At 38.7% G+C, this 19,692-nt stretch overlaps 1 protein-coding gene across 13 annotated transcripts in view; it reads right to left on the reverse strand.

Moving 5' to 3' along the window:
• Positions 1 to 8,631: 8,631 nt before the first annotated feature.
• nrg2a (neuregulin 2a) overlaps positions 8,632 to 19,692 on the reverse strand; it is a 116,731-nt gene continuing 105,670 nt past the window's right edge. For 6 of the 13 annotated variants that reach the window (XM_089123723.1, XM_089123717.1, XM_089123714.1 and 3 more), the window contains 4 exons: positions 18,191 to 18,326; positions 17,974 to 18,101; positions 16,072 to 16,296; positions 8,632 to 12,029 (listed from right to left, as the gene is read on the reverse strand). In XM_089123723.1, coding sequence (XP_088979849.1) covers positions 11,378 to 12,029; positions 16,072 to 16,296; positions 17,974 to 18,101; positions 18,191 to 18,326 — 1,141 coding nt within the window. In that variant the 3' untranslated portion in view covers positions 8,632 to 11,377. The remainder of the gene's footprint in view (positions 12,030 to 16,071; positions 16,297 to 17,973; positions 18,102 to 18,190; positions 18,327 to 19,692) is intronic. The other 7 variants (XM_089123724.1, XM_089123718.1, XM_039693792.2 and 4 more) reach the window with 3 other exon arrangements.

Consider the following 19,692-nt stretch of genomic DNA (forward strand, 5'->3'; position numbering starts at 1 on the left):
TAAAAGTGTACTTCTTAAAAGCATTGCAGAAACTTAATGCACTTTAACCAAAAAACATTTCATCTGATTTTAAAAAGTGAAATTTTTAAGTGTGTTAAGAAACAGTAATGAAAGCGTACTCAACTTAAACTTAAGTGGCTGTTTATATTATTAAATAACTATTTGAACAGGTTTAAGATTTTAGGTATACATTAGAAACGCACATTCAATACAATTATTTAAGTGCACTTCTTTTTCATAATGGTATTTAAGACGTAATTATAGAAATGTTTGATTGTTTTGATTACATTGTTTGATTTAATTTTAGGTTTCATTTAATTGCACACACTGTAAAAAATTTCTTGTCAAATTAACAGTAACTTACTGGCAACAATTATCCAGTACTTGCTGTATTTCATTTAACAGTAAAATTACCGTAACACTAACTACAGTACTGTTAAGCATACTGCAAATTAAATAACATTATTTTACTGTAATTTCTTACCATATTAAAGTACAGAATTACACTGTTAATTTTTAATAATACTGTATAGTATGAAATGTTATTGTATTTATTTTATAGTGCTACTGTGTAACCTGTAGAAAATCCGTAGAAATATTATTTTAACTGTTAATGGGAAATAGAAAAAAGAACAATTGAAGCTTTAACTGCACAAGGTTTATTGTGTATTTTCAAACACATTAGTACATTTACATAATATACATTTAAATACATTAATACAATTAAATACATTAATAATAAAAATGTAATATAATACAATAAAAATCATGCATGACAATCATGAACAATTATGCATAAATACATGCAAAAATTATCATGAACAGGTAAAATAGAAAAGATTAAAGGGGTGCTATCTGATCAATCTATTAGAAAGATAGTTCATAACAACTCATCCACCCATTCCCTGCTGGGGTAAAACAGCTTAAACTAGTCTAAGATTGTCTATTGGTTTGAGATAGACTGTCTAACTGGCCACAGTTGCTGATTTTAAAGGGTTTTTGGCTGCTTTCTATCTAAGGGACCAGATTTGCAGGGCTGGGAGACACATATAAACTTATAAACTATAAAAGCTTTGACGAGTAAACCACCAATCCAGATGAGTATTACAAAATGACAAGTTATCCAGTGTCCTTTTAAAAAAAAACTAAACACAAAAAAACAACCTCATCATGCACATGTGCCATGAAAAACTTGCATTACGGTATCAATAATTATTTATATGCAGACTTATGTTCTAACTTTTGAAATAAGAAGTTTTCTATCCAAGCTTTTATGCAATTAAACCTTAAACTGTACAGTAACATTTATTTTCACACAACAATTCTAAACAACTTGCAGATAGACAAAATTCACAGATGGATAAAAATCCGTTTAAAATGTTCTCAGTGGGTCAGTACTGGACCAAGGTAAACGTTAGTAGTTAGATAAATAGAATAATTAAATTAGATTAGATTTACAATTCATCGGTCGTCAAGATGGATAGGGGTCTTCTTAACATGCACAGCTCACACCTGTGGAAAAGGAGAACAGACAAGACAGTTAAAATATAGTACGTTTTGGTTGTTGTTTTGGCTAAACAGCAAAAACAGACAAAATGATGTCTAAAGTGTAATTCACTTAATACTAAAATCTTGTTTGTTGGACTGTTGTTTAAAATCAATTCATTTACGATCACGTGAAAACGTAGGCTAAATCTTGCTTGTGTGATACTAAGTTACATGACTTAAAAAAAGCTTGACAAGGCATCGTTCCCTTCAAATGAGTACATGTCAGTTTACACATAGTAAAAAAAAAACAATGATATTATAGCCGACAATACTGTAGTATATGCAGTGAATGGTTCCTACCGGAACACCCCCAGGCAGTTTGTGTAGTTGGTATGACCCGGGTTTTTTTTGTTGTTGTTGATTCTAAGTTCGCTAGTAAAGTGTTCAACACCAGGCTAACTCCCTCGTGTATGTGTCGTTAATGATAACCAAAGATTAACAAAGACCACAACAAATACTGTAAATGTCACACATAGCTTTGTATTTTGGACAAAAATACACCTTGGGCGCTTTCCGCGGTCCAACTTTATCACTGAGGTAACGTTAAGTTAACGTTGAACGCCAGGTCAGGATTTACACGAAAATAAGCGTGAAAAAATCAATAAGAGGAATCGGCACTTTAATTTTATAACAATAAATCCGAATCCTAACCTTGGATGTCCGATTTCAGGATACATTTATCGATTATCAATTCCTAACCCCTGTAAGTCATAAAATAATGAACGTGCAGGCGCTTCCACCGACTTAACGTGGTAAATAACAAAATGATTAGACCATTTTGACCGTATAAGAGGTTACATATGAAATATATGTTAATAAAATCACATTTAATCAAGTAAGGCTATCAACATAAAAGAAATCCGCGTCTGACTTATACTTACAGACGTTATAGAACATTCCGCGGCCACTTCTTTCTAACGTTAATCTGTTAACGTAAGTAACTCATATGGTTTGCATAAAAATATGAATTACTAACCAGATGTATGGCGAAAACGTTGCCGACCGACAGCGACGCGATGCACGGCCTGCGTGTTCTTACAGAGGGAAGGGAACTGAAGAGTCGAGTTCTTCATAAAATGGCAGCTTGTTGTGGTTATATTTTTCGCGGTCATTTCGTACTAATGTATTTGAATTTACAGTAACATCCCAAATGACTACATTGAAGAGTAGCCTATTAAAATGTCTAGAATATATTAAATTGAATATAGAAATCGTGGTCAGCTATTCTAAATAACTTTAAAGTTATTAGCTAGAATCCGTATGCATACACATTATAAGAATTATTACTTACCAGATGAAGAAGTTGCAGGTCGGCAGAAAAGACAGCAGCACCACTGACACGACAGAGAAACTCTTCCAAAGTCAAATATGCTCTCATGCACACCCCACTGACATAAATTATGTCATAAATTATGACTGTTAATGGTTAACCAGTGCTACATTTTTATTTTAAATGTAAGAATAACATTAGTAGGCTAGCAATTTTACCCGTGGAACTGTGTGTGGTGTTTTTCGCGGTCAATGCACTGCTGTATTTAGATTAACAGTAACTGATAATTTCCCAGAATGCATTGCAATTCTACAGTAACATACTGTCAACTGTGTGCACAGTACATAACTGTTGAAAAAACAATTTAATACTGTGAAAACAACTAAATCTACTGTAACTTACTGTACATAGATTATACAGTAAGAAACTGTTGAGAAAAACAGTATAATCCTGTGAAAACAACAGAAATCATTTACAGTGCAGCAACCATTCTGCTAGACATTTTAGCATAGATTCAGTCGTAAATGAAATCTAAGCACATTCCATCACCATTTGTATTGTGCAGTACATTTCCCAATTAATGTGTCTGAAATGTTTTGATGCCGTATCTGAAATTAATGAGATCATCCTTTGGCTATCTGGCATTTGGCGATCAGTAGATGGGAACAGACAATGATGCCAAATCATGTGGGAAGCGATTAGCGCATTTTGAAGGTGAAGCAACATTTGGAGAGTTTATGACCCAAACGCCTCATATCTGGAGACAAATATTCCCTTTTCCACACCTTCATCTTAAATTTGGACCTCTCACCAGAGAGGACACAACAGCCTTTCCAAACATGCACAGGATGTTCTATCACTCCTTTGGATGATTAAACATCAAACTTCCCTTGTAGTGGGGGAACCACATCTCTGCCTTAAATAATACTGAGGCAGACCGTGCATTACTATGATTTATACTTTTTCCTGACGTGAACGGATAAAGAATGGAGCCCATAGCAACAACAGTCTATTTCAATGATTCACTGCCTATTCAGGTAGACATTCCCAAGGACATATAACCAGATTTTCAATGTTGTTGCTTCCATGACGGAGGAAAGACAGATATGTATAAAATCTGATAACTGCCTTTGGCTCCAGAAACAAGGTCATATATTTCTTCCAGTCAATATACATCATTCAGTTTTTCCAGTGTTCACCTACCCAGAATGCACTAAAACCAAACACTCTCATGACAATTCGTATATTTGGTGCATTGGTGGCGGAAATTAATATGTTTTCAAACAATCTGCCAATGCCAAGTTGAGGATTGGATTTAGTGATGCTACATGGTGACGTTTCATCTACAAATCATTTGTTTTCATTCATATCAAATGAATTCATAGGAAATCGCCAACTGATATTCTTATGATATGATTGACTAGAATGCTTTTGTCCCAAATAAAGCACCGGCTTGACCAGTTTTGGAAAGGTAGGAAAAAGTGTTAGAACCCCTACATGTTGCATATAATTATCAAGTTAACTGAAGTTCGGGAGAAAGACAATGCCTCAACGAATCAGCTCGTTCCCCGTCTGCATATATACACTGCACCCACCTTCACCGCACCATTTGTCTCAGTTTCTTGACATGGATCCCGAGCTGCAGATCAACCCCTCTGACTATTTATTCCGAATCGCTCATCCGTCACAGAGAAGGTCTTCACAACAATCCCTAGGCAGCCAAAATTCACACTGTTCTTCTGTGGAAATCTCTCAGCCCCGCGGGCTTCCACATCATAGTTCATCTTCGAAGATTTCTCCAACCCGACTCAACTTCAGGATCACTTTCCTTCGCAAACGAGAACTAGAGATCAGGGCATCCTCCATTCAGACTTACCTATCCGGACCGGAATCAACTTTGTCTACAAACTCGCCACTGGCGACCAATGCAACTCATTAGAGGTCTACGGAAACAAGAAGCACTCCTCACCATTAAATGCTTGCCCTTAACTCTAACCTCCTGAGCCAATGCATCCACACATTACGTTCCGGATACTTGAGCCCTTTGATCGACCAATACATGTTCTTTCTCGCATTCTTCGGCTTCCTGAGATACTCGGAATTTGCCCCGTCGACTTCAAGTATTCAATCCAGCCATTCATCCCTGCCTCTCAGACATCACCACTGATGATAAACCCTAAAGAGAAGTAAAACCAACCAATTCAGAGAGTCATCTCCAATCTACAATTTTCGCCTCAACTCCTTCTTCAGTCCTTATGAGCCACTTTCGGAATACGTTCTTTCAGGATACGGCAATTCGTCTCCTCAAGAACCACTTTTCCTCGCAGAAAACAGAAACATGACCACAAGATTCTGGTTTAACAAACATTTCTCCCAAACATTACCGATTGGAGCAGCCACCACGGCCGCCCGCATGGGCATCTCGGACAAGACAATCAGAGTCCTAGGCTGCTGGTCATTCGAAGCACACCGCTTATATATCCGTAATAATCTTAGTGATCTCCCGATCTACCTACCGAGACGAAGCACTCACTCTGAGTCTCCCTGGACTAGACTCCCTTATCAGTCAGACGAAGAATCATCACAACCTTTCCCCCATCCCCATAGTTGTAGCATGGTCCTTGCAAGTGAATTTGACATTATGTGAATGTTCGTATCGATTGGAACAGATGCATGAATTCAAATTTAAATGTTCATCACGCAGAATGTTTCTGACAAAGATTCCTGTGTGAACAGGACACAAATGCTCAGGAACTGCAGACTTAATGTGCCAAAATCATCTGAATTGCCGCATTCACGCAAAAAAAAAAAAAGGTTTCCAAGTTGTCTGTAACACATCACTTTCTTGAAGTCTGCCAAATACCAGCTGCATTGAGCTATTAAATTCAGCTATTCGGATTGGAAAAACTGGATTGGAAAACTAGCTTTGGAAATTGGAAAAACTAGCTTTTATGACTGCAGAATGTAAAAATAAGGTCTTTCAGCTAGTCTTACAATTAAACACAATGTAATACTTAATTGCTCTAGTAGTAGTGGTCCACATACTTGCATTTGACGGTTAGAGATAACATACTCAGCCTGTTTTACTGCACTTTCCGTGTAGAATCAGCCAAATAATTACCTCTTAAAGTTGTAAGCATGAAACTAAAAACAGGTAGGCTGCGGTCCACCTACAATTAAGTTACCATGGACTTATGTGTTCAAGTTTACTTGGCAGCTACTCAATATAGTGAGGCATATGTTTCATGTTTAAGCATGTCAGGATTGACCAGAGAGTGTAGAAACACATAAAAACTGAGAGCTGATCAGGGTCATTGAGGGGAAAGCGAAGTGTTGGCGATGATGGGCCCCAGATGAATGTCTTGGAAATGTCTCAGAAGACAAAAAAAAAAATAAAAATAAAAAAATCGCCTCTTCGACACTGAAACTCAGATGTGTGCAGCTGGAGGTACAAGCTGTTGTGAGAGAATCACTCCTGACCTTGTTCCCCAGCTTCCTCCGTGTGTCCATACCACAATGTCGTAGGTTATAATAATCCATATAGCATGTTGTTCCACCCTAGTCATCCACAGACATGGGCAATGTGAACATAATTAAAATTTCTCCTCTAGTGGACTTTAATTCCTCTAGCCACAAATACTGTAGCTTCTGCTCAAAATATTTCAATACAATATGGTGTGAAACAAGATTCTGACATACAGTGTTTCCATTAACATTTAATATTAGGAAATATCTGATAATTGGATGCTGCAACTGCCGAATTTGAAAAAACATTCCAGTTTTCATGCGCAACTTTAAACATTTCCCGTGGATATGCTAAAGTCTCAGGGGTTCCCATTCGAGATTGTTTCACTTGACATTGTGTCGGTAGCTGATGTTAAGGGGAAGTGCTCGTGCGATGAGCGAAGCATCTGCTATTGCTAAATAACACGGTGCTGGACCGTCATCACCTCAAAATCTTTCTCATTCTAGCTATAGAGTACGATTCTCACCGGTGATCTATGCCTTCAACATTCACGGGGGGCCTATTCAAGTCCCAGACTGACATGCATGAAGCAAGCATCTTGTGCCTGGGCTGCGCCCACACCGAGATGGCACTTGATGGACTCGGCTGTCAGGACTGTGAGGAGATGACAGTCGACCCATGGGAGAGGAAGCAGCAACAGGTGCTGAGGCTCTATAGGCGACCTCACGATGGCCCACTTCTGCCATGACCCCTGGAGTCATTTTCACTTCAACAAAGCCCACAAGCTGATCTCATTTGGCACCTCGGATGAGCATGCAATGTCCACAATGCTGCCCCCAAGAGACAGGCACCTTTTTTCCCTGAGGTACATGATGAGATCTCTCGGTTCACCCTGGGCCCATGCTGGAGGAACTTCCCCTCTCCCAACTGTCCACAAAGCTGGGCCCTAAGCTGCTGCTCATCGAGGAAGCCATTGCGGCCCATCTCAGCCCTTCATCCCGGGGCTGGGAGTCCAAGGCATTGCTTCCTTTCAAGCCACGTCAGACTACGGCCAACATTAGGCAGCATCCGCCTTCATACAACTGCGGTGCTGCAAGTGCTCCAGGCCAAGCTGCTCAAGAAGATGAAGTTCCAGATATGGAGGTATGGTTGTCTATAGACTCAGTTCTCCGGTATACCAAGGTGACTGCCCAAGCTATGGGATGCAGCATGGAAAGCTTGGTGGTTGTGATCCACCACTTGTGGCTCATTCTCAAGGAAATGAAAAAATCAGAAAAGATGTCTCTGTTAGATTCCCCTGTGAGTCCCCAAGGTCTCTTTGGTGATGTTGTGGGCTTGTTTGAGAGAGGCCATATGCCAACACTGCTTTCTCAGCTCCTTGGAAAAAGCTCAAGCCAGTGGTAAGAGACAACATGTTGAGGCACTTCCCTAAGCAGATGGGATCACACCCCAGCAAGTCACTGAGAGGTGAGCATAAGGAGGAAGGAGCTACGTGCAGATATTCAGGTTGAAGAGGCTGTTCATCTGTCCCCCTGCATGTTGCTAAGGACAGCATAGGTTGTTTGAATGATCCCTGTAATAAATACTGCAAAACAAAACCAAACATGGAAATCGACAGCATCTCCCCGCCCCAGAGCGGTGAGCCTTTTGGCTGTTCGTGGATGCGTGGTGTACTCTGCCAGCTGTGTCTCGTTGGGTGGTGAGTATGAAAGAAAAAGGCTATACGCTTCAGTTTGCAAGCTGACCACTCCTGTTTCCCTCTTGGTGTGGGGGAATCGGTAATATCGGACCAGGAGACATTGGTGCTCTGGAAAGACATCCATTTGCCAAGGTGGCGTCTGGTCTTGACCGCTGAAGAGGCTGGCAGAGCACCTCCTCTTGTGGGCCGATGCAAATCTTAACTCCATCCAGGCATTCTATGTCCACGGTCACCTAAATTGTGGGGTGGACATGCCATCCATGGAGGTTGTAGTTCATGGAGAGTGGCGGCTGCATCCCCAGATGGTACAGCTAATTTGTTGAGGCGGTGCTGAGCCAGGTATCTCACAAAGGGTGACTTATACTATAGCAGAGGCTAGGGTCTCTTCTACCAGGTGCCTGTATGCTCATAAAAAGGAAGATGTTTGTGGATTGGTGCAAGACACGTAACGAGGACCCAGTGACTTGCCATTTGTCGGGTCATTTTATCTTTTGTGGAGGACCACTTGAAGAGCGGGCACTCGCCGTCTACATTTAAGGAATACATGGCTGGTATCACATCATTCCATGCCTAGGTAGAACGATACTCAATCATAACTTAGTGACAGGCAAGATGACTATGAACAGAGGAGACAGACAACAGGTCAGATATGGGCATGTGCCAAAATGATACCAAGAAATATTTATTTTTTCATATGAACAGGTGTTTTCATTTTATTTTAATTTTTTTTTTTTTACAATCAATGACAGTCGCGCGTGTTTGTTCTCACTTTTTAAAATCCTCTAGCATTTTCCAAGAATGGACATGGTGGGGGAAAAGATTCCTTTTTTTATTGCTGAATGTAAAAAAAAAAAAAAAAAAAAAATACACTTCCACTGACTTGAGGAAAACAAATCATCTGCTGCTTGTACCATGCACCCATCTAACCTTGACCACAAGGACATGCAGAGGTGAGGAGGTGTTTCAAGCGGGGGAAACGAAAAAGATAGAAATAAACTGGCAGGACATAACCGTCAAGAGATTGAGTAGAGTCACATTCAACTAACTAGAGTCTTTTTTTTGGCATTTCCCCAAACATACAAATAAGACCCAAAATGTAAGGAAGAAAGGTAGGGGATCTAAATGATGTCTCCTCAAACTTCAAACAAAACATCCCTTCATTTAAAATAAGAAAACATGATATTCTATTGTGCTGTCATAATACAGCATTAACCCCTTTTATCAGGACTTATTGTTAAATCACAACTCATCTCTTTTATGGAAGAAGTGCACGAAAACATATTTAGCACGGATCTGTCTGGTTATAATCTTCCTCTGTTATTTGGTGTCATTTTTCTGTTGAACTTCACTTCCCTCAGCACTATATTATTCTTTACATCTTCTCAATAAGATGGAAAGCTGATGCTGACTGTGGACGCTCTTTGTAGAAGGTGAAGAGTTAAAAACAGCTGATTTTAGTACACTTCATCTCAGGCTTATCGACACTGACTGGTTGTTAATGTAGGAGTGTTTCCATCCAAACAGAGTCAGTCAGTGCAGATGTTTCTGGTTTGGTTTGGGCCCAATGAGTGCTTTAAAATGGACATGGAGTTGCATATGGAAAATAATGATAAAATAAGAATTATAACGACCTGCCCTATTTGGTGTCTTAGAGTAACTGTGAATATATTAAATAATTATGAAATATATGGACCTAATGTAAAAAAAAAAAAAAAAAACTGACCTGAAGTTAAAAAAACAAAACTGCCTCAACATTACACACTAAAAATGAAATGCATTGGAACGCAAGTAGAATATAAAGTTTGCATATTTTGGCATTTTAATGACCCCTAATAATGTTCACAGCTATTTGTCTTGTCATTTGAGACTGTGTTTGTGTGTGTATATGATTGTGTGTTACAGGGTTGTTCACACAGGACACATTCTAATATGAAAAATAAGAGTTAAATGCAAGTCTCATAACGCAACCCATTGTTGCGAACTATCCCACCCCTAGATTCATTTGATTGGTCCATTATTTTTAACTGATACTTATCCACTCTAAAAAATAAAATATGTGAGTAATATGTGTGCCTCTGTACACGCATACATTGTTTATTCTATTATTTAGAATAAGTGCACATATATACATTTCCAAAATTGCAATTTGTTTCTTTATGCATCACATTTCAAGGGTTGGGCATTTATGATCACAAAAAGTGGAAAGTGGGAATAAGAACATGTCTTGTGTGAACAGCACCTGTACTCTTGCAGTCCCAATGTACCAGGACCAAACGAAGGAGGGGACGCATCCGTCAGTCTCTCTTCAGTCCTGCGCTAGATGAAGATGTGGAGTGAAATGAAGTCCTGAGACGCTGTGAGGCCTTCCATTCCTCCCGTCTATCTCTCCCGCTGACCGCTCTAACCGGATGGATGTGCTGATAATGAGGGCGACTCGGCTGAGTGACGGGAAAGTGGGCTGCGTGGGAGAGACTACATGTTCTTTATTTTTTTGTTATCTGTCAAAAGCTATTAGCACTGACAGCCTGGCCCACGGCCCGCTCACATTTAACCCACAATCCCCTTTGGAAAAAAGAAGGCTCCTGTGTGACAAACCTTACCCTGTAGGGATGCAAAGCAAATCAAGGCAGTGCATCTGTAAGACGACATCAGTTGCCCACATGTGTAACTCTAGACAACAGCAGCATATTTATCAGAGCCACAGTCATTTCGAGGCCTCTCGCTTTTGGTCGCTCACGTTCACACACACGCACACACGCACGCACACACACGCACACACTACTTTTTCCGAACCCCCGGTTGCATTTGTCATTGATTTCCTGTTGGCAAAGCAACATGATCATAAACACATCTCTGTGGATCAAATTCATGTAAACATACACCTTATGTTAGAGTGGTTTATATTGCATGACGGTGGAGGGGGGGATGTCACAGTTCAAATGGGGGTCAGCTCCCAAAAAACACAACCTTGAAAAGAAAGGAAAGAAATAAAAGGCCAAAAAGAGACAACAAAAGAGTAAACGAGTATAAAAAAATGAGGCGTCCGTATAAGAAAGGCTACAAAAAACTCCACTGGCCTTCTGGCACCAGCATACAGCAAAAGGCACCACAATATTACTCTATTTTTGTTTTTTTTTTTGTTGTTTTTTTTTTAAGTTGTGAAAAAATTGGCACATCTTTTTTTTTTATGCTGTAAATCAAAATGTACATATAAATAGAGTTTTCCCTATAAAAAAAGTCTTTGCTGTTAACTAGTAGACAACTTTTGCTAAAATGAAAATAAATATTTCATTTGTTTATAATATCTGTCAGTTATATAAAATAAAAATATTTCTTATAGGTGCATGTCTATAGTAGATCGGGGGGGAGGGGTTGTGGATAGGTGGTGGTCTCTCTAGTGGGGTGCATTGTCCATTTTGGGGCGCGAGTGCGTCAGTCTGGTCTGTGTGTTGGCGTGTGGACCGTGCCGCCCGCTCTGGGCGTGAGAAGTCCGTGTGTCGGGCACGGGCCTGTAGAGGGCGGAGGGCTCGGCGGCGTTCATGTTCTGCATACTGAGGAAGGGCGTGCTCTCACCTTCCTCCTCCTCCGAATCGCTGTCCGACAGGCAGGTGCGTGAGCCCAAGTCCCGGGACGTTTGGTAGCCACGTGGCGCCACGTGGCCATTGAGTCTGGACCGGCGCCAGCGGCGACTGCTTCTCTTTGGTTGCTCCATGGAGGAGAGGTACTCCTGGGTGCTTTCGTACTCTTCCTCCTGAGCCAGCCGGTAGGGGCTGGAGGGAAGGCTGCCCGTGCTGTCCCGCAGGTAGCTGCCACGCTGCTGCTGCCGGTAGGGCTCGTGGCCCCGTGCCTCGTGCAGTGGCACCTGGTAGCGCCGCAGCAGCGGCTGGTCCTCCTCCGGGGGGTAGGGAGCGTGTGCGGCGGGGGGCAGAGACATGGCGTGGCTGGCGTTGGGAGACGTGATCTGGAAGGTAGGCACCTGCGGGGGCAGTGAGTAATGGAAGTCCACGGGAGACAGGTGAGTCGGCGTGGTCAATGCTGACACGTACCTGTGGCGAGGGAAGGACAGGGAGAGAGAGAGGAAGAAGAGCGGGAGAAAAGAAGGTTGTGTGGAACAGATATGGACATCAGTCGATGGTTTTAAGTACAGATAACAGCAAAGGAACCCACCTCAACTTTTTGGCTCCACAACTCTTTTTCCTTTTGTTTATTCACCCAAACAGAATTAAACTTTAGGATCTCACAAACAGCAAATCAGATTATAAAGACTTGATGCCTTTTCAAGTTGGGTCTATAAATAATATACACAGTATATACGGTTTCTTAAAGAAGTCTCTTTTACTCACTAAGGCTGCATTTGTGTGATCAAAATACAGTGAAATAGCAATATTGGTAACACTTTACAATAAGGTTCATTAGTTAGCATGAACTAATAATGAACAGCACTTATACAGCATTTATTAATCTTTGTAAACGTTCATTTCGATATTTACTAATGCTTTATGAAAATCTTGTTAATGCGCTGTGAACTAACATGAACAAACAATGAACAGCTTGATATTTATTAACTAACATCAACGAAGATTAACAAATACTGTAACAAATTTCTCATGGTTAGTTCATGTTAGTTAATACATTAACTAATGAACCTCATTGTAAAGCGTTACCGCAATATTATATACAATTTGATTTATTTTTAATATATTTTAAAATGTCATTTACACCTGTGGTGACAAAACTGAATTTTTAGCATCATTACTCTTCACATGTGACAAAAATCATTCTAATATGCTAATCTGGTGCTAAAGATGTATTTATTAATTTTAATGTTGGAAACCAATATTTTTGTGGAAGCCAGAATCATTTTTGGCAAGGTTCTTCGATTCTTGAAATATAAATCTTTTTTAACAATGAAAAAGTCTTTGCATATATGCTAAATTACAAGTATTGTATTCTATATATGTAAAAACGGTAATACACAATATATAGACCTACAGTTTATTTACTTTTAATACTGTAGTATGGATTCCTGCACATGACATGCGGGGAAAAAATCATGGAAATCATGCACATAATATCGTAATCTGTACAAGTTCAAATTCTTGTGGCCACGATATCAACCCGGTCTCATCCCAAATCGTCATATAACTGACGTTTTGGGACGTCTTTTGACCATACGTCAATATTCGCCTTTTTAGGGCCCCCTTAAACGTCGGTAGATGAGGTTATGGGATCCTAACTCTACCCCATACCTAAACTTAACCCTAAACCTAACCCGTCACCTAACTGACGTTAAAGGTAAAGCGTCAGTTGTATGACGGCCCGGGATCGCCATCTACCGACGTTTAAGGGGGCCCTAAAAAGGCGGATATTGACGTATGGTCAAAATACGTCCCAAAACGTCAGTTATATGACGATTTGGGATGAGACTGTGTTAACGATATACATATATTTTTGTCCGGGTGTCATGTGCGGGGCTCCGTGCATTTGAACACTAAGTTAAAACAAAAAGAAAGTAATATTTAAAATTTTAAGCACAAAATAATATGGACAGTAGGTCTAACTGTTGACTATGAAACGTATGCTAACAATCACAAATAGTTATATGCATTGGGCGTCCTCAAGGTAGAGAACCTCTTTTAGAGTTTCCATGGTCATTTTTAAAAATTGTGATTTTCAGGTCTAGAAAAATCATGAAATTCCTTAAATCCTAAAAAAAAATATATATATTTTTAACTAAATTTTTTTAAATATATTTTTTTTATTTATACTGACTAGAATTCGCAAATATCTCTAAAATAATTAAAATTCTTTTGCACTGTGATCAACATGGACAATTCACTAATCTAAAGGTGTGGGATCCCTGTTCTGTGTTAGCTGCTCATTCGCAGTGCTCCTGCCTTGTATTTTTGCAGAATTGCATCAATTTACGCCCACCTTGCTATGGCACTAGAAAAATGATAGTATGCACACTAAGACTCGGTGGCTGAAAGCTCAATAGCAAACGACAGCAAACATGCGTGCAACAGTAACAAACGAGGCCATGTCAAAAACCTCCCAGTCTAGGCTAAGCATTGTTACTGCAGCACGCCACCAGATGGATGACAAAGCTTGCCTTTCAAGTTCCTTTCCGTTAGCGTGCATCATGCTACACTTAATCATGTAAGCGGGTAATTTTCCCTGATGCCTTTGACAGAAAAGAGAAAGAAAGTCGCTATCTGCGTTTGTTCCTTTGGCCTGTGCTGTGTGAGTTAAAGTGAGCTTGCCCTGAGAGTGGAGGCCACAGTCAAACTGGAGCAGATAAATTAACACTGGCTGCTCGGTCACAGTTTTTCGGAGCCTGAGGGCAGATAGCCGTATGCACACAACAGCTCAGTCAGCTGCAGAGGAGGAGAGAAGGTAGAGAGGGAAATAGTGCAGAGCAGAACACCAGAGACCTGTTTCACCCCTGAGATAATGTGTTGTTCGGTTCTTGTTGACTTAATGAACCCCTCACGGTATAAATTCTCCTGTTTTGGCCCTTACATGGTGGTGTGGGCGTTTCGCAGGCGAGAGATAACTGTAAATACAGCTGGCCGTGGGCTAGATTCTCTCTGCCTTGATACAAATACTGCGTATCTGGAGCAGCGAAGCTTTGCTTGACCCTGACTCCCTCTCTGACATTCTCAGCTGGGCCAGAGCATCTGCACGATTTGCGCAATGAATTTTACTATTATATTTGTCATGGTACGCAGTGTGTGATTTGTATAGTTTTGAGTTTTGAGGGATCAGCTTTCTTATCGGGAGAGGTTTTGATCAGATTTTGGCTGACGTAGCACAAGAAATTAAATATGTGGATGTTTATTGATATGTTATATTTGTAAAAATATGTTTATATGATAAAAAAACATATAAATATACATTATAATAATTAAAATATGTTTAATTTTTTTTTATATTATATGTAAAATTAATGATAGCCTATATACATAATTCATAGTTATAAGATAACTATAATAAAAATTATAAACAAGGAAAAATATATCATGTAGTTATTACAATTTATATTAGAATATATAATATATGTAATAAAGTATAATTCTATATTTAAATATTTATATTAAAATGTTTATATATTGATATATAAATGTAATATTACAATATAGACTAATGAAATGTATGTGTATGTGTCTATATAATATTATATAGGCCTATATATATATATGTCTCTATATAATAATAATAATATTAAAATGTTGTATTCACACATACACACCTATATATATATATATATATATATATATACTGTATATAGCACCCCCTTCTATATATATGTATATATAAAAAAATATTAAAATGTTATGTTTATATATATATATATATATATATATATATATATATGAAGAGTTCAGATGCAAAAGCCTCTAAATGCCATTTGAAATTTTCTTCTTTAATGATGATTTTTATCAAACTTGTATATTTAAGTTCAGTAATTTCACTTAAATAACAATTAATAGGTAATTATCATTGCCATTTAAGTGAAATTACTGAACTTAAATATACAAGTTTGATAAAAAATCATCATTAAAGAAGAAAATTTCAAATGGCATTTAGAGGCTTTTGCATCTGAACTCTTCATATATACACACATACACGCACACACACACACCAGTCACATGGGTCTTTTTTTTTTTTGACATATTTGGCATAAAAGAAAAATCGATCATTTTGACCCATACAAAGTATTGTTGGCTATTGCCACAAATATTCCCGTGCTACTTGTGACAGGTTTTGTGATCCAGGGTCACATTATATATTCTTATATAGAATTTTTTCAATTATAGTTATCTCACTAGCTTTCTTTTTTTTAATCAACTTTTATCAAATTATATTAATGAATTCAATTAAATTATATCAGACCACACCAAACCCTTCCGAACGACCCAAACCCTGATGGTACGTGCTGTTAAATTTGCTATCGAATCTTTCACGCCACCCGTGCCAATCTCCCGCGGTAAAGGAGACTATGCCCTGAAACGCAGATGAGTCTTACTGCACACACTAAAATGGTTCTCAGTGCCATGGCTGCAGAGAGGGGGTGCTCCTGCGCACCTGTCGCTATGCGGAGAGTCCCCAAGCGAGTCGAAAGAGTCGCCGTACTGCAGGGCCGGCCGGTGGGGCTCAGTAAAGCCACAGTGTGCGGCACGTCTGGCCCGAGCCTCCATGCACGCAGGACTGTTGCATTTACTGGTCCCCACTGAGGACGACATCATGTCGGAAGGACAGTCGGAGAGGACGCTGTCTGTTCGCTCCAGACTCCACGTTCTCCCTTCATGTCTGAGAAAGACAGAAAGAGAGAAAAAGAATGAAAGAAAAGGGAAGGAAAGAAAGCAGGACAGAAAAAGCGCACAAGATGCTTAACCCAGTGGTTCTCAAAGTGTAGCGGGACGGGAGGCTAGTTCTTAAATGTCTTCAAGACTCAGATAGCGACTTGAGTTTCATGCTCATATGTGCTTTTTGGAGGAGGACAGTCAGTCACAATCCTCTACGTTGGTGTTCCACAGATGAAAATACGAATTGGAAAAATACGATTTGGAACGACACCAAATCAGAGTTATTTTATTATTGTTTTTATATACACTATAATTGTTTTTATTTAAATAAATGGACTAGCTTTTATTTTTATATTTTAATTTTAGTTGAATTTTTATGTATATTAATATATATATTTATAGTTTAAAGGCAACATTTCTACGGAAGCGTTTTGCATTCACTTGAGGAAACAAAATTACTCTGTTTTTCTGAATTAACATGTTAATTATCTCAGAATTACGAGATATATTTTTCATGGAAAAAAGTTTTCTCTGTTTTTCAGAATTAACGAATTAATTATCTCAGAATTACGAGATAACTTTTCATGGAAAAAAGTTTTTTGCTCTGTTTTTCTGAATTAACAAGGAAAAGACTTTTTTAAGGAGGAAAAGACTTCTATGAAAAATTAACTCGTAATTCTGAGATAATTCACTCGTTGATTCAGAAAAACTGAGCAAAAACTTTTTTACCATGTAAAGTTATCTCGTAATTCGGAGATAATTAACTCATTAATTCAGAAAAGCAGAGCAAAAACTTTTTTCCATGAAAAATAATCTCATAATTCTGATCTAATTATCTTGTTAATTCAGAAAAACAGAGTAGATTTTTTTTTCTTCAAGTGAATGCAATACGCTTGCTTCTGTACATTTCCAATTTTTGTTTAGTTTAAGTTTTTCCAGCTTTATCAATGGACAAAAATGTTTCAGTTAATGAAGAAAACACTCCAATAAGGTGGTGAATTAGTTATGGAAAAGGGCAACACAAATGTTACAAAAGATAATGTATATCCAGTGATGATGATTTCATTCTTAATTTCAAGTTTTAGGCAATTCATTATTCACAAAAGTAAAAACTTTGATATATAACTGAAAAATTTACAAATTAAAATGTAGTTTTTTTCCACAATAAAACCATAGCATTGCTAATATTGCCAATTTGCTTTTTGACAAATGACCATGTTCCAAATAATTCCACTTTATTCAATAAGCATACATTTGGCAACAATATTTTGCAACAACGCGGCTGATTGATAACAGAAAGTGAAAAGGTTGGGGGCCGGCACACAAAGGTTGTTTTTGTCATGACAGAACAAACCGAGAACCACTAGTTTAACCCATATGCGTGTAAGAATCTGTTTGAGTGAAAAGCGTGAAGTCGAAGCCCTGCGAGGTGATCATGGTGTATAACCTCTGAGTTTCTCTGCACTCACTCACTCACACCTGTGACTGGATTCTAAAAGGGGTGAATAATGGCTGCCTGACTCGGATTCCACACCTAGCGGGTGAAAACAAAGGGGGTGAAAAATGCTGAATGCTATAAAAGCAGACGTATGACATGGGCCGTGACCCCTGGCCGTGATGAATCCACACACGAACCCTCTGCTCATTTCTGGTCAAACACACCACGCTGTCAGGAACGTACCTGTGAGTGGAGGAATGAGCCCGGGTGGAGGAGTTGTGGGATCTGGAAGACTGCCGGCTGCCAGGAAAAGGTGCCTCTGCTCCGTGTCTAATGACCCTCTCAGTTGCCGGTACATTTTTGGAGATGTACTGCGATTGAGAAAGAAAAAAGAGCCCTTTTGTTACCGACAGAAGATATACATCACAACCAACCACATTTATTAAGAAGAGTGACGTACATCTACCATGGGTATTTCCTCAGGACCTGGGCCTGGGTGATTGGGTCCGTTGGCCAGGTTTCGGTTGGGATGATCCACATAAAGGTTCTGCCTCAGGTGATTGTGCATCTTCTTCCTCTGTTTCCTGGGGGGGAGGCTACAGTGAGGCAGTGTCACTCTCTCAGACATCGGCCCAGAATCACGTCACATTTAAAAGCTCACTATTTAGTCGAACTAACGCTCAACGCCGCTGCCAGGTTTAATGCTGATTTTAAAGGTCGTATCAGTGATTTTCAGGGCCAAAAATAAATGATCACATTAATCTAATCTTGGCGGGAAAATATTTTTGGCCACTGAAGCCACACTTAAAAACTTTGATAGTAAAATATTAAACCAATTGGCATCTGTAAACAAATGATGCCAGACCGTTTTCTTTTTTTAAAGTTTAAAAAAATGCAGTCTGTCTTTAAAATGCATTGCACTTGAACTGATATTTTAGAATGTAATGTAAAATACATTTACTTAAAGGTGCTCTAAGTGATGTCAAACGTTTTTTTAAGCCACATACAGCAAACATCTCCTCACTATCCGCTAGCTGCCTGTCCCCTAAAAAAAACGCAGTCTTTGCAGACAACCCAGGCTCCACAAACGGCAACAAAGCCAAACTGCGGCGACCCATCCACGAAACGTAACAAACTGTTCCAGCCAATAACTGACAAGAAGGCCCTGGGGGTGGAGATTGGGTGTCAGTGCGTGGATGAGGAGGAGGGAGGGTCTATCTAGCCTCCGTTTTGTTTGAAAATACTTTAAACAAGAAGTCACATCACCCGACATCGCTTAGAGAACCTTTAAATATCTTTAACTTTCTATAAAAATAAAATGCAATCAATGCCAAAGCAAATGTAGTTTTATCATTCACCAAACCTTATTTTACTTTAATACGGTAAAAAAAAAAATGCTGTCGGTGAATGAATAGTTTAATAAGATGCAATAAATTGATTTTAAATATCAGTAAAGACATTTATATTAATATTACAAAAAAAAATCTGTTTGATGTTCTTTTGAACTTTATATTTAAAAAAAAATAATAGTTTCTATTCATTGCAGTTTCCACAAAAATATGAAGCAGCACAACCGATTTCAAGCTTGATAATAATAATAATAATAAATATTTGTTGGGCAGCAAATCATCATATTAGAATGAAAGATCATGTGACATTGAAGACATGCTGAAAATGTCAGAATCATATCGCTTCACAATATCACCTGTTTTTACCTATATTTTTGCATCAAATAAATGCAACTTTGGAGAGCATGTAACTTTCCGACTATACTTTTAATCTATTTTAATTAAGGACTTGAATATGTGATTTCAGTGTTGATAGAAATTTGTCATACAACTGAAATGGATACATTAAAAAACAAATTTTTGAGTACACCTTTTAAAGGCTATTTTTTTTTCTTATCACTGCTACAGTAAAATATATATAATTCAATTTCTAAACTAAGTTTAAATCGACCCA

Source organism: Pimephales promelas, chromosome 19, assembly GCF_988280905.1.
Source record: "Pimephales promelas chromosome 19, fPimPro1.hap1.1, whole genome shotgun sequence".
Classification (NCBI taxonomy): Eukaryota; Metazoa; Chordata; class Actinopteri; order Cypriniformes; family Leuciscidae; genus Pimephales; species Pimephales promelas.